This window comes from Peromyscus leucopus, chromosome 9 (assembly GCF_004664715.2).
Source record: "Peromyscus leucopus breed LL Stock chromosome 9, UCI_PerLeu_2.1, whole genome shotgun sequence".
NCBI classification, from domain to species: Eukaryota; Metazoa; Chordata; class Mammalia; order Rodentia; family Cricetidae; genus Peromyscus; species Peromyscus leucopus.
In genome coordinates, this window is record NC_051070.1 from 73,654,904 (window position 1) to 73,669,712 (window position 14,809).

Sequence of the window (14,809 nt, forward strand, 5' to 3'; positions counted from 1 at the left end):
TTTATTTGTTTACATATTTCTATTTCATCAATTTAAGTCTAGATTTTGATTATTTCTTGCTATCTATGCTTTTTTGGGTACTAATTCTTCATGTTGTTCTTGAGTGTTTAGGTGTGTCATTGTTACTAAAATAAGATTTCTCTATATTTAAAAATGTAAAAACTTAAAGCTATGAACTTGCTATATGTTTCAGTACATTGTACTTCTTTCTCTTTCATTGCAAAAAGTTGTTATTTTTCTTGTTGAATTTTATCTGGACCCAATTTTCATTCATCAGTTAGTTATTCAGTGTCTAAGAGTTTGTGTTCTTTCTGCTATCTTCATTGTTGTTGAAATCTAGCTTTAATTCATGATGGTTAGATTGGATGCTGGGTAGTATTTAAAATATCTTATATCTGTTGAGACTTGCTTTGTATTCACATATTGGTCAATTTTAGAGAAAGTTTTTGAGCTGCTGAGAAGAAAATATAGTGTTTGGTGGAATGTTCTGCACATGTCTGATAGGTCTAATTACTTTATGATGTTAACTCTAATGTTTCTTTGTTTTGTTTTTAATCATGATGATATGTCTATTTGTGAAAGCAGAGTATTGAATTTATTACCCACTATCATGATTTGAGATTAAATATGTGATTTTGTCTGTGATAGTGTTTCTTTTTATTAACTTGGGTACACTAGTGTTTGGTACATTAATATTTATATTTGTAATATTCTTTTGGTGGAGGCTTTTTCCTTTAATGAGTATGTGGTATCTTTCCCCATTTCTTCTGATTAGTTTTGGTTAGGAGGCTAATTTTGTCAGATATTATAATAGCTACTACCTTCTTGTGTAGCTATTATAAGTTCCTTCTTGAGTCCATTGCTTTGAATAACTTTCTCTATATTTTTATCCTGAGGTGATGTCTATCCACAATGGAGAAATATGTATCTTGGGTGCTGGAAAGGTGGAGTCTCTTTTCTAATCCAACCTAGTAATCTGTGTCTTCTCATTGAGGAATTGAGAACATCAGTATTTAGAGTTCTTAGTGAGCAGTGTTTATTGATTCCTGTTATTTTGTGAGTATTTTCTCCTTTTTCAGCTTACTGTTCTTAGATTAACTTTTCCCTGTGACCTCTTAGTTGCAGTTAACCTGTTCAAACTTGTGTTTTCCTTCTAGCGCTTTTCTGTACAGCCGATTAGTAGATAGAAACTTCTTAAATTTGTTTTTGTCATGGAATGTTTTTCTGCCTCTGCCTATTGTGGTTGATAGTTTTGGTAGGCAGAGTAACCTCAGCTAGCATCTATCTTCTCTTGGAGTTTGCAGGACATATATGTCATGGCTTTCACAGTCTCCATCAAAAAGCCCAGTGTTACCCTAATAATTATTAGTTTGTCTTTTTCTTTTGTAGTTTTCAGTGTCCCTTCTTTGCTCTGTACAGTGCTTTATTTATTAAAGGATGCCATAAAGGAGAGATTATTTTCAGTACAATACTAGAAGAACATTTCCCAAATCTAGAAAAAGATAAGTCCATCTGACTTGACATGACTTGTTCATGTGTGTATATATATATATATATGTATATATATATGATTGACCAAATACAATATATATATATATATCATATATCACACACACACACACACACACACACATATATATATATATATATATATATATATATATATATATATATGAGATTGACCAAATACAAAACAGATGAGACCATCAAAGAATTTCTTCATGATATAATCTAGTTAAGATGTAATGAATAACAGAATATTGGCTCCACAAGGAATACAAGCAGCCAGAGAGAAAGGTCAAATAAGTTAGTAAAGGGAGATCCATTGTTCATAATTTATTATAAAAAACCAGGTAGTTATCCCACAAATCATAAATACTCACCATACTAAATGTACTAAGCTGGTTGTATCCACATATCTGTGCAATTATACACATGTGTGATAATTATTTTTTTAAAAGGATGTGATTTTGCAATAGAGTGAGAGGTGTACATGGAAGGGGTGGGAGGGATAAAATTGAAGTGTAGATATGATGCAATTATGTTGTAATAAAAATAAATGTATATATTTATTTTTAAAGAATAAGAAAAGACTATTACGCAGAAACCTTTAAAGCCAGAAGTGCCTTCAAGATGCACTCCAAGTCCCAAAGACAACTATCCAACTGACTCTGCTCAGCACAATTATTTAATAATATTAAAGAGAAATGAAAAATTTCCAGGGTAAAAACAGATGAGAGGTTGTTATGGCTACTAAACCAGCTCTACAGAGAATACTAGAAGCAATACTTCAGTATGAAGAGAATGATAAAAAGAGCCAAGAGACTACAGGAAACAAATAAATAATGCCAGAATAATTAAACAAAAGAGACTTGAGAAAATACCGCAAAATCAACAAAATGGAAGGAATATACAACTTTCAGTAATAATCCTGAATATTAATAATCTTAATTCCCCAGTAAAAACATAGTCAGATTGGATTAGAAAACAGGATCCCCCTTTTTGCTCCTGCATTAGGTAACTTTTGGTCGGTGCGATAAAATACTCCAACCAAGGCAACTTCTAGAAAAAGAGTTTATTTAGGTTAAGGGTTTCAGAGGAATGAGTCCATCATAGTGGGGAGGCATGGTAAAAAGCAGAAGACATTGTGTGAGAGTGAGAAGCAGAGAGACAACTTTTTCAAAGATAAACATGAAGTAGAGAGAGGGTGAACTGGGTGTAGGGCAAGGCTATATTACTTCAAAGCTCAGTAATGTACTTCTTTTGGCAAGACTACACCTCCTAAAGCTCCTCCCCAGTGTTACCACCTGAGAATGCAGAAAATCCTCCATTGCCACTTGTATGCTTATATGTATTAATTAAAATGTATTAATTAAATTTTCTTCTACCAGACTTCAAGTGCACAGTCTCATAGGAAGTCCTTGATCTATTTTGAGTTGAGATGTGTAGAATAAGGGATGAAAATATAGTTTTATTCTTCTGCACATACATATCCAGTTTTCCTAATACCATTTGTTAAACATGTCTTTCCTCTAATGTGCAGTATTTTAGAAGCCTCCTCATAAAAAAATAAGTGGCCATAAATGCATGAATTCTAATCTGCTTATTCTATTATTTTCCATTGATCTATTTGTCTGCTTTTGTGCCAGTATCAGACTATTTTAATTACAACAGCTCTGTACTATAGCTTGAGATTGAGTATGATATTTCTTCTAGTATTATTAAATAATTTTTGAAAATATTTCAAATCTTCAATTTCCTGCATGATCTACAGCTTAATTTATATATAAATTACATGTGGAAGATGTACTCAAAATTGTTTATGAATTTATTCTTTGAAAAATATATACAAAAATGGCAATTAACAGGAATGATTTGAGGTAATGTAAGAAAAAAGAAGCTCCATTCAATAAAATTATTGTAAACTTATTACATCACCACCAGTTAACCAAGGATTTTATGGTTGCTATAATCATGGCACCACACAGACAGAAATACAGCTCATTTCGAGGCCATGAATTAAATGCAAGCATCTCTCTTGGTCATGCTAAATTGCAATAGCCTCATTTTCTAACAACTCCCACTGAGGTTTGGATTCCCAGTACTCCCAAAAATTATGTTTCCATTAATTGGTCCACATCTTTAAAGGAAGTGAAGGACACTCTGTAGAATGATATGCGGGCCACTACAGAAAATAGAAAGAATATGTTCAATTTTAAATATTACTTTGAGTATGATGATCCTCATACTGTATGTTAGGAAAGGTAAGTGAAAATATTGTAGAAAACAAATTCATTAATTTTATTAAGACAAAGATGGTATTTTAATGAATTGTGTTGGCCAGAGGAAGGTTTTAGGTTTTGAGGCATCAAATCCTCCAACTGATAGCTAACTTAACACCACTTCTCAGTAAGCCAGATTAACAATTACTGAGAAAATTGAAAGAAAATATTCTCTCAATATTATACTGCAGAGAAAAAAGTGTTATTAGATTGCCATTCACTAATTATGGTGAATATAAGAACTTTTATATGGATAGAAGTTCAAAAAACAATTGAAAATTACCGACTAGGGCTATTGTTCTTTTCAAGATTCAGGTGGCTGACAGAGTACATAAATATATGTGTATGTTCACAGTTTGAGAAGGAAATAGAGGGTGATTTTGTGATCTAAACTGGCTATTTAGAAAACCTCTGTAAACGAAATTCTTAGACCATAAATGGAAAAAGAAGTGATCATTAAGTAAAGGGAGAGATATAAGATGTTTTACATTCAAATTAAAGAAGAAAATGTAAATAAATTAAGAATTTCATTATGAAAATTCTCCATAGTAGGAAAAGCAGAATAACTATTTTCCAAATAAATGAGGCAGCCAAAGGTGTATATCCCAACAAAAGACTGCAATAAATGAAAATTATATTAGATTTGAATCTGCAACATGCTTTTGATTATCTCAGAGGGAAATGCATTTGCACAAGCAATTGGATAGCACTATAAAGATGTACTTAACACACTTATTTTATAATTGGTCACATATTATCATATTACACCCTTTTTGGTTTACTGACTATAAAGTTTATTTCACATTTGAGGTGTCAAATGGAAATGATCTTGATTTTGTTTTACGTAAGTCGTACACTAAGTTAAGGGTTTTCTCTTATAGATTATTTTCCTTTTAATCATGTGTTTCTAGATTATAAACTCTCTGTATAACTGTTTCATAAGAACAATTGTAATTAATTATATTTTTAAGATATCTCTTTTTGTGGTTGAATTGTATCTTCTAAGAAATTCACATGAAACATATGTGTTCAAAGAATATTTAATAATTTGATTATAAAATATATCCTTTCCATTTTGGAGGCATGTGGCATGTTAGTATAAACCCAGATTCTGGTGTCAGATTAACTAGTTTTAAGTACAAGCATCCATTCTTATGAGCTATAATCATCAAATTGTTAATAAATTGTATATCATAGCTTCCTTATATGTACATGGCAAGACTAATGCTTTTGTATCATGTGTTTGCTATGAATACTAAACACTTTTTTTTTTTTTTTTTTTTTTTTGGTTTTTCGAGACAGGGTTTCTCTGTGTAGCTTTGCGCCTTTCCTGGAGCTCACTTGGTAGCCCAGGCTGGCCTCGAACTCACAGAGATCCACCTGGCTCTGCCTCCCGAGTGCTGGGATTAAAGGCGTGCGCCACCAACGCCCGGCGAATACTAAACACTTTTAATGTTCATTATATATTTAGAATGAAGCCTAGCACTAAGCAATCCCTTTACTATAAATTAATAATGTTTTATTACTCCAAAATTATGATGTCTAAAGATCATGGTAAAGCTAGTTTAGCAATAAACAAAGCAACACAAGCAGAATCTATACATGAAAACTGAGACACCTTGTTATTTGCCCCTAAACCAGCAAATGCAAACATTTACCACAAGAACTCTTTGTTGTGAATTGGCAGTGTGGCATTTGAGGACACAAGCTCAAAACCATCTGTGTCTGGGTCTGCATTTCTTTTAGAAAACATAAAAAGAGGATAAAAATTTTTTAAAATAAATTTGAAGATTGGTTTCCATGTATAAATTGAATTCTACCTTGCTTCTGTTTGTTCCAAACACAGTGAATACAGAGCAATGTATTTACTGTTACAATTCAATATTCCTCATTGATTTGAATAACCTAAATGCGATGAATCTGAAGAATTGGAGACTGTGATAAATTAGAGGCAAAATAGTTATTACCATCTAATACTTTTATTTCTATGTTAACAAATTAATGGGACAAATGAGGATTTACTAAAATATGTCATTTGATAAGATAAAATGATAGAAATTTCATTCTCTCAAATGCTTTCTATTTTGTATAAGAATATTGTTTTAAAATGTTTTGATACATAAAATCACTTCAAGTTATACTCTGATATGTTGATATGTCAGACATTGCATGTTTCCAAATCATCAGTTGATATTGTCAACAAATAGTAAAAGTGTAAACATACTGACAATAACTGTGGTTTGCTTTTGTTTTCCACCTCCTTGTATTTTAAGGACTTCCAGAAGCTTTCTGAATGGAATAAATGGATTATGAAAATGGATCAGCTGTGACAGAATTTATTTTAGTGGGATTTTCTGGAGGTTGGCAACTTCAAACCGTCTTCTTTGTGATATTTTATTTGATCTATTTTGCTACTGTGGTGGGCAACACTTTTATTATAGTCACAGTGACAGCTAATGCTACCCTTCACTCTCCCATGTACTTTCTTCTTGGAAATCTCTCCTTTCTGGACATGTGTATTGCTACTGTCACAACACCAAAAATGATCAGAGACTTGCTTGCAGAACACAAGAGCATCTCTGTATGGGGCTGCATGGCTCAGATGTTCTTCATGCACTTCTTTGGGGGTGCTGAAATGACACTTTTGATAGTCATGGCCTTTGATAGATATGTGGCCATATGCAAACCCTTGCACTACAGGATAATCATGAGTCAAAGATTGCTGAATACATTTGTAATACTTTCCTGGACCATTGGTTTCATACACACCATGAGCCAGATGGTATTGACAGTGAACTTGCCTTTCTGTGGCCACAACATTGTAAATAACATATTTTGTGATCTCCCCCTGGTGATCAAGCTTGCTTGTATTGAAACAAACACTCTGGAGTTGTTCGTCATTGCTGACAGTGGGCTGCTGTCTTTCATCTGTTTCATCCTCTTGCTTGTTTCTTACACTGTCATTCTGGTCACTGTGAGGCACAAATCACCTGGCAGGCTTTCCAAGGCTCTGTCCACATTGTCTGCCCATATAATTGTGGTCACTCTGTTCTTTGGACCCTGTATCTTCATCTATGCCTGGCCATTTGGTAGTTTTGCAAGCAATAAAATCTTTGGTATATTTTATACTGTTATCACTCCCCTACTGAATCCTCTTATTTACACACTGAGAAATCAGGAGATGAAAAAAGCTATGAGAAAATTATGGATCCAACAAGTTAGCTTCGAGTAGAACATATAAATTGAACTGTACATGTTACCATAGTTAGATAAATTAATGACTATGGATAATGTATTGTTCTACTTTTATATTTAAGCCATATACCAATAAAGAGAAATTGCTACTAATATATTATTGTCTCATTCATAGTGATGATTTAATGTTATTTTTCAGCATTTTTACTTTGCATATTTCCAATAATGAACATTTCCCTTATTTGAATTATGAAATCTAACAAAAACTTTCATTAAATCATGAGATGTAATACAAATTTTGGTACCCTGCATATATATCCTGACACTAAATATGGCACTATTTGTATATATGCTTTCATCAGACACAGAGTTCTAATGCAGCTAGTCCAGTGTCAGATCTGGCAGCAGCAGCCATTTGGTCCTCTCTACTTTGACTGACAGTGACCTGTCCCAAGTGTGAAGACCCACAGAGGCTTGCTAGTGAGAATTTACTCAGGGTCAGAAAATCTGAGCTTGCATTACCCAGCAGAACTGCATAATGGGATTATTTGACCATGGGTGTGGTTACCAGGTGTTTGGAAGGGTCTACACTTAGCTGTACGTTATTGCTTTGATCTTGCAAGGGAGAGATTTTTTGCCTCTCCCATGGGCATTGTTTAAAAAGCCCTTTTGAATAAATGAAGAGGCTGTTGGGTATTTACCCTGGTTCTCACAAAGCTATCCTGTGTTTCTGTTTTTCTTCTTGGCTAGGCCTATCTTTCTATCTAATATTTTTTATCCCTCTGTTCTCATCATAAGAATCCTTCAAAAGGTGGGAGCTGGCTTCCCACACCCAAGCAGGATTCAATAGCTTCTTCAGAGACAGGACTATCTAGAGTACCAAATTCACAAGCTTAGCTGAGATAAACAGTACCAGAAAGAACAGAAAAAGAGGACCTATTACTTTTCCTAAGTTCCTGGAATTTGAATGAAGCTCAAAGACTTGGCTCTCTCATAGAAAAACCACTCTGAGCAATTTTCAAGTATGTTTTTCCCAAGGAAATATTCAAGTGATAACTCAAGGAACTAACTCAGGGCTATAATGTAGAGGGCACAAGTTCCTTGTGCTCACAGATAGCAGCTTGGAAAACTAGAATTGGATGTAGTTAATAATCTAATGATCTTTGGCTATCTATAGGGCCAGAAGTCAAAAGAATCCCCTAGACCCTTGAGTACTGTTTCTCAATCAATAGAACCCATTATTATGAAAGAGTTCCCATACACTGGCAAAAGAGTCTACTATTATGCTTATCCTTGATCCTTCCTCCATAGACCTTTATCCTGACTGTGGTTTCTCAATAAATAGAAACCATCCTTATGGAAGAGGTCACATGTACTTTGAAAAAGACATCCACTTTGCAAAGGAGTTTTGAGGCAGTCATACTGACTTTATTGTAATCATTATCATGTAAAAAAAAGTTCCTTAAATATGTGAAAAATAAAATGCTCAGGGTCAGACCCTAGAAATTTGAAACAAGACTACCTAACTGAGTTGTGTTGAACCAGATATTTTTCTTGCCTCATGCAGAACATTCCTCGGCCTGCCTTAGCATTTGCTCGGACACCACTTCTTATTGTGGAGAAGCAGAGCAATTTCCCTTGGTAGTTTGGATCAATCACCCCACCTAACAGCATTATTCATTAAGAAGCCTGTTTGATTAGGGGCATTTGAAGTTCAAAATGGTCAAAGCAAGTGTGAGCTTCCAATTCAATAGAATACTTGTTATCTTTCCCAGCTAGAGCACTCTCAAATCTGGAACCAAAAATTCTAGGGCAGGAGACTATAAGGTCACTAGAATAGGAAGCAAAAACTTTCCTAGTGGATAACTAGGCATAATAGTGAAAGGAAATATTCCCATTTACACTCCTTGATTCCTAGGCCCACAAATCCTGGCTATGGGAGATGTGGGCCCACAGTAGCATTTTCTTGGCTGTGAAGTAAATTTCTATGTCAGAAGCATTACTTTGTTGAACATCATGACATTGGATAAGATATTTTTTAAATCTAGGGATGATAGTTTTGCCAGATGCATTAGTGCAGAAAAGGCGAATTCAAAAGTAGAATAAGTATCTCTTTCAGTAAGGACAAAGCATGGCCATTTGTACAAAAGAACTGATTCAATATTGTTAACTTGTCTCCAGGTTATTGCCTGGTAACTCTGGAAAATGAAGCCATATTGGGGGCTTAGTATTGTCTCTGCTGTTGGCAGATTTGGCTCTCAGCAGCAGACATAGTGAGATCAGTCTTGATAAGTGGAGCTCTGCCCCATGAAGAATCTCCATCTCTATCAACATGAGCACTTTTTTCATGGGCTCATTAGGAAATACAGGAATAACCAGGTAATGAGGCTGACTGTTGACAGAATGTGTTATCCTATCTTCTTGATTATTGAATTCCTCCTTAGCTGAAGTCACCTATTGGGACAAAGTATCTTCAAATCTTCTACCCATTCAAAGAGATCTATGCACATATTTCTCACAAAAAGTCTTTTTCACCAGATTCCTAGTCATGTTCTTTGCAAGTCCATGACAATCAAGCAAATGATTGGCTATAGCCAATGAATCAGTAAGCAATTATACATCTAGCCATTTCCCCTTCCAAGCAAAAGTACAACCATGTGTACTGCCCAAAGTTGTGCCCACCGTGAAGATTTTTCTTCACCAGTGTCTTTCAAGATTATTCCAGAGAGTGGTTATAGTATACAAGTTTTACCTTCTAGAAAATTCGTGCATAAAATGCAGGCTCATCAACAAACATTGCTCTGGTTTTCTCTTCCTCACTCAAACAATCAGAGAGTATACCCCATTAAACTATAAGTGCATTCATGGGAGCAAAAGGTATTATAACAGTAGAAACCTGTACATTTAGGCAACTAATTCATGTAAATTGCTTAAGCCCTCAGAATCTTCTCAGGTGCAATTATGTATATACCTTTACTTTTAACAGATTACTGCTGTGCATACTCGAATTTAGGGATTAATTTTTCAGTTAATACCAAGCCAATGAAGGGAAGTTCATGTTGCATGGTAAATTGGTGGCCCATTGTTAAATGTTTAGTTTTCATTAAGTCCCAATTGTGTGCCAAAAGCTGTATCTCAAGGAAAAATAATCATCTGAGCTAATGGAACAGTCTTGCTCTTTCGTCCTAAAGGTCTTCTCTGTGGTTTACATATAGGGGATCTTCCAAGTCTTCAAAATAGTTTACCTATCTACCACTGACACATCAAGTATCATCAGGTCTACTAGATTATATGATTAATGGTTGAGCAGTCTTCACAGTGGCCTAAACCTATTGAAAAGCCTTCTGCTTTTCCAGTATCCTCTGAGAACCATCATCTTTCCAAGTCATTTTGTATATGGTAGAGTACACATAAAATGAGAAATGTGCAATCTCTAGGATTCACATAGGCCCAGTAAATATTGTGCTTCTTTTTTAGTGGTGGAATCGGCCAAGTGCAAAAACTTATTCTTCACTTTAGAAGGAATATCTCTGAATGTCCCCAAACATTGGATTCCTTGCAGGTGGCCATGTCAGGAGCAGCAGGTTGCAATTGAGGTTTATGATGTCATCCTACCAGGAGGCATTCCCTTGGTGGATAATTTTCCCTTAGGCAAGGCCCCCTAAGACCATTGACCCTGGAATTCAGACCATCAATATTTAGAGTCCTTAGTGAGCAGCATTTATTGATACTTCTTTCTGAGGAGTGTTTATTGATTCCTGTTAATTTTTGTGAGCATTTTACTCTCTTTTGATTCATTGTTCTTAGATTATTTGTTCCCTGTGACCTCTTAGTTTTAGTTAACCTCTTCAGACTTATATTTTCCTTCTAATATCTTTCTGTACAGCTGGATTGGTAGATAGATATTGCTTAATTTTTTTTTGGTCATGTGTGGGGTGTTTACCCACCAACCCCACAACTCCCCAGAGTTTTCCTCAGTGTGAGAAGCAGGAAATATTACATAGAAGGATTTATATTGCTAAGAATATTGCAGAGATAAACAGATAGAAAACAAAGGATAGCCTCGAGAGGGCCTGGAAGCTTTTCCAACGGGCCCTGACTGTTTCTGCCCCAGGGCATTTATAGAGATGCCAAGGGGTGAAGCAAAAGATCTCCCCCCCCCAGCACAGCAAAGTGCAGACCATCTCAGACACCTGCACACAAGCCCATGGTCCTAATCATCCTCACTTTGCGAACCTGCTGGGTAAAAGCCACGAGGAACCTGAAAACGGGCTGCCACAGTCATGGAATATATTTCTTCGTCTGCCAATTGTGATTGATAGTTTTGGTGATTAAAATAACCTGAGCTAGCATCAATGTTTCCTCAGAGTTTGTAGATCATATGTCCTGACCTTTCTGGCTTTTATAGTCTCCATCAGAATGCCAGGTATTATCCTAATATTTGTTACTTGGTCTTCCTTTTGCTGTATTTAGTGTCATTCTTTGTTGTGTACAGTTAACCTTTTGATTATTATGTATCATGAGGATTTTCTTCTCTGGTCCTGACCATTTGGTATTCTATGCTCTTCTAGCATCTTGACAGGTATCTCTTTCTTTAAATTGGAAAAAAAAATTCTTCTATGATTTTTTAAAAAAATATATTGTGTGCTTCTGTGCTGTTTTTCTTCTGCCTTTCTGCATATTATTCATAGGTTTAGTCTTTTCACATTGTCCCTAATTCTCTGACTGCAGCAAAACTAAGATTAATTCTATAGAGACAAGAATGGAGGACAGTAAGGATAATGAAAATTGCCTTTATGAATCCCAACCTATAGTGGCCAATAGAGATTCCTGGTAGAAAGAGTTTCTATAGGTCATCAGATAACACAGAGGAATTGTTGTGGGATGTCTTTATGTATGCTGTGAATATGTGTTGCTCTGAATTGTTGATAGATAAAGCTGTTTGGCCAATGGTGAGGCAGAATAAGGTTAGGCAGTACATTCGAACTCGATAAAGAGGAGAAGAAAGGAAAGTGGGACAGATGCTACAAGCAACCACCAGGAGGAGCAAGATGTGAAAGTACCAGTAAGCCACCAAGTCACATGGCAATGCATAGATTAATAGAAATGAGCTAAGTTAAGTTGTAAGAGCTAGCTAGCGAGAATCCTGAGTCATTAGGCCATACAGTTTGTAAGTAATATAAGCCTCTGGTGTGTTTATTTGGATCCAAGTAGCTACGAGACTAGGAGGGACACAGGAAAACTTCTGACTACAATTAGCACCCATCATCAGGTATTGATCCACAAAGACCTGATAAAGCTTAAAAAGGATTCTTTTTTAAGGATTCTTAAAGCACAGAAATAGAATTGCACTGGGATTTCTGATATTGCAGTCTCATGCTAACAGCAGTGCAGAGACTTGTCTCTGGACAAATGGTGTTGGCAGAACTGGATGTCAACATGCAGAAGACTGCAAATAAATCCATATCTTTCACCATGCACAAAACTCAAGTACAAGTGGGTCAAAGACCTCAACATAAATCCAGCTACACTGAACCTGAGAGAGGAAAAGTCAGAAGCACCCTAGAAAGCATTGCCACAGGAGACATCTTCCTAAATATAACACCAGTAGCACAGACACTGAGAGCAACAATTAATAAATGGGACCTCCTCAAAATGAGAAGCTTCTGTAAAGCAAAGGACACAGTAAATAAGACAAAACAACAGCCCACATAATGGGAAAAGATCTTTACCAACCCCACATCTGACAGAGGACTGATCTCCAAAATATATAAACACAACAGACTAGACAGCAAAATAGTAAAAAAATCCAATTAAAGAATGGGCTACAGATCTAAGTAGAGAATTCTCAACAGAATCCCAAATGGATGAAAGACATTTAAGAAATTGCTTAACATCTTTGGGCAACAGGAAAATGCAAATCAAAATGACTTTGAGATACCATCTTACACCTGTCAGAATGGCTAAGATAAAAAACACTGATGACAGCTTATGTTTGGAGAGAATGTGGAACAAGGGGAACACTCCTCACTGTTGGTGGCAGTGTAAACTTGTACAGCCACTTTGGAGACTAGTATGGCAGTTTCTCAGAAAATTGGGAATCAATCTTCCTCAAGACTCAGCTATACCACTTTTGGGCATACACCCAAGGGATGCTGAATCATACCACATGAACACTTGTTCAACTATGTTCATAGCAGCATTATTGATAATAACCAGAACATAAAAGCAACCTAGATACCTTAAAGCTGAAGAATGGACAAAAAAAAATGTGGTACATGTACACAATGGAGTATTACTCAGCTGTAAAAAACAATGACATCATGAAATTTGCAGGCAAATGGATGAAACTAGAAAATATCATCCTGAGTGAGGTATCCCAGACTCAAATAGACAAACATGGTCTGTACTCAATCATAAAGGGATACTAGAAGTAAAGCAAAGGATAATGAGACTACAACCCACAGCTCCAGAGAAGCTAGGAAACAAGGAGGACCCAAAGAGGGATGTACAGATCTGCTTGAGAAGGGAAAACAGAGGAGATCCCCATGAGTAAACTGGGGATGAGGAGGAAGGGCAATAAAAGGTAAGGGATGGATGATTAGAACATGTTGGAACTTGATGGTTGAGCTGGGGGAGGGATGGTGTGGGAGAACAATGAAAGAAATACCTTGATAGAGGAAGACACTATGGGCAGAAATCTGGTGCTAGGAAATTCCTCAGAATCCACAAGGACAAGCCCAGATTATACCACTAGTAACAGTGGTGACAACTTGAACTGGCCTATCCAGGTAATCAGATTGTTGAATATCCTAACTGTCATCATAGGGCCTTCATCCAGTAAATGATGGATGCAGATGCAGAGTTCCACAACATAGCACCAGGCCAAGCCCTTGGAGTCCAGTCAAAGAGAGGGAAGAGGGATTATGTGAGCAAGGGGGGTCAAGATCATGATGGGGAAATCTACAGAGACAACTGAACCAAGCTCAAAGGAACTCATGAACTTTAGAACTTTTAGTTGTGGAACCTGCATGGGACTGGATTAGACCCTCTGCATACAGGAGACAGTTGTGTAGCTGGGTCTGTTTGAGGAGTTTCTTGCAGTATGGTCAGGATATCCCTGGTACATGAGCTGGGTTTTTGGATCCCATTACCTATGGTCAGACACCTTGCTCACCCTTGCCGCAGTGGGGAGTGGTTTGGTCCTACTTCAACTGAATGTATCAGGCTCAGCTGTCCCCCCATGAGAAAACTTACCTTGGTGGTGAAGGGAAAGAGGGGTGGGTAGAGTGTAGGGGAGGTGGTCATAGGGAAAGCGGGAGGAGGGATGAGAGGGGGATCTGTAATTGGTGTGTAAAGTTAATAAAAAAGAGTAATGGGAATGATTATAATTAAAGTGCACATTATGTAGTATAATAATGTCACAATGATACCCCTTACTCTGTACAATGAATGTGTGCTAATAATATATACATGTATATAGCATATAGTATATTAAAATACATAAATTTGTATAAAAAAAATAAAATGATGTCATTAATTTGTAATGGAGTGGGAAGGAGTCCATGGAAGAGGTGGGAGGGATGAAATGGAAATGTAAAAATGATGCAATTGTATTTAAAATAAATATAAATATATACTTTACAGAAGTCTTTAAAGCCAGAAGGGCCTTCAAAGATGCACGAAATTCCTGAAAAATAACTGTCACAGTAGACTCCACCCAGAAAAGGTATTTAATAATATTAAAAAGAAATGAAAATTTTCCAAGATAAAATTAAATGAGAGGAATTTACAGCTAGTAAACCAGCTTTACAGAGAATACTAGAAGCAAT

General features: G+C 36.0%; 1 protein-coding gene across 1 annotated transcript; it reads left to right on the top strand.

Moving 5' to 3' along the window:
• Positions 1-6,084: 6,084 nt before the first annotated feature.
• Positions 6,085-7,014, top strand: LOC114695996 (olfactory receptor 4L1-like). The gene has a single exon (XM_028873514.1). The coding sequence runs from the start codon at positions 6,085-6,087 to the stop codon at positions 7,012-7,014; it is 930 nt and encodes a 309-aa protein (XP_028729347.1).
• Positions 7,015-14,809: the final 7,795 nt, after the last annotated feature.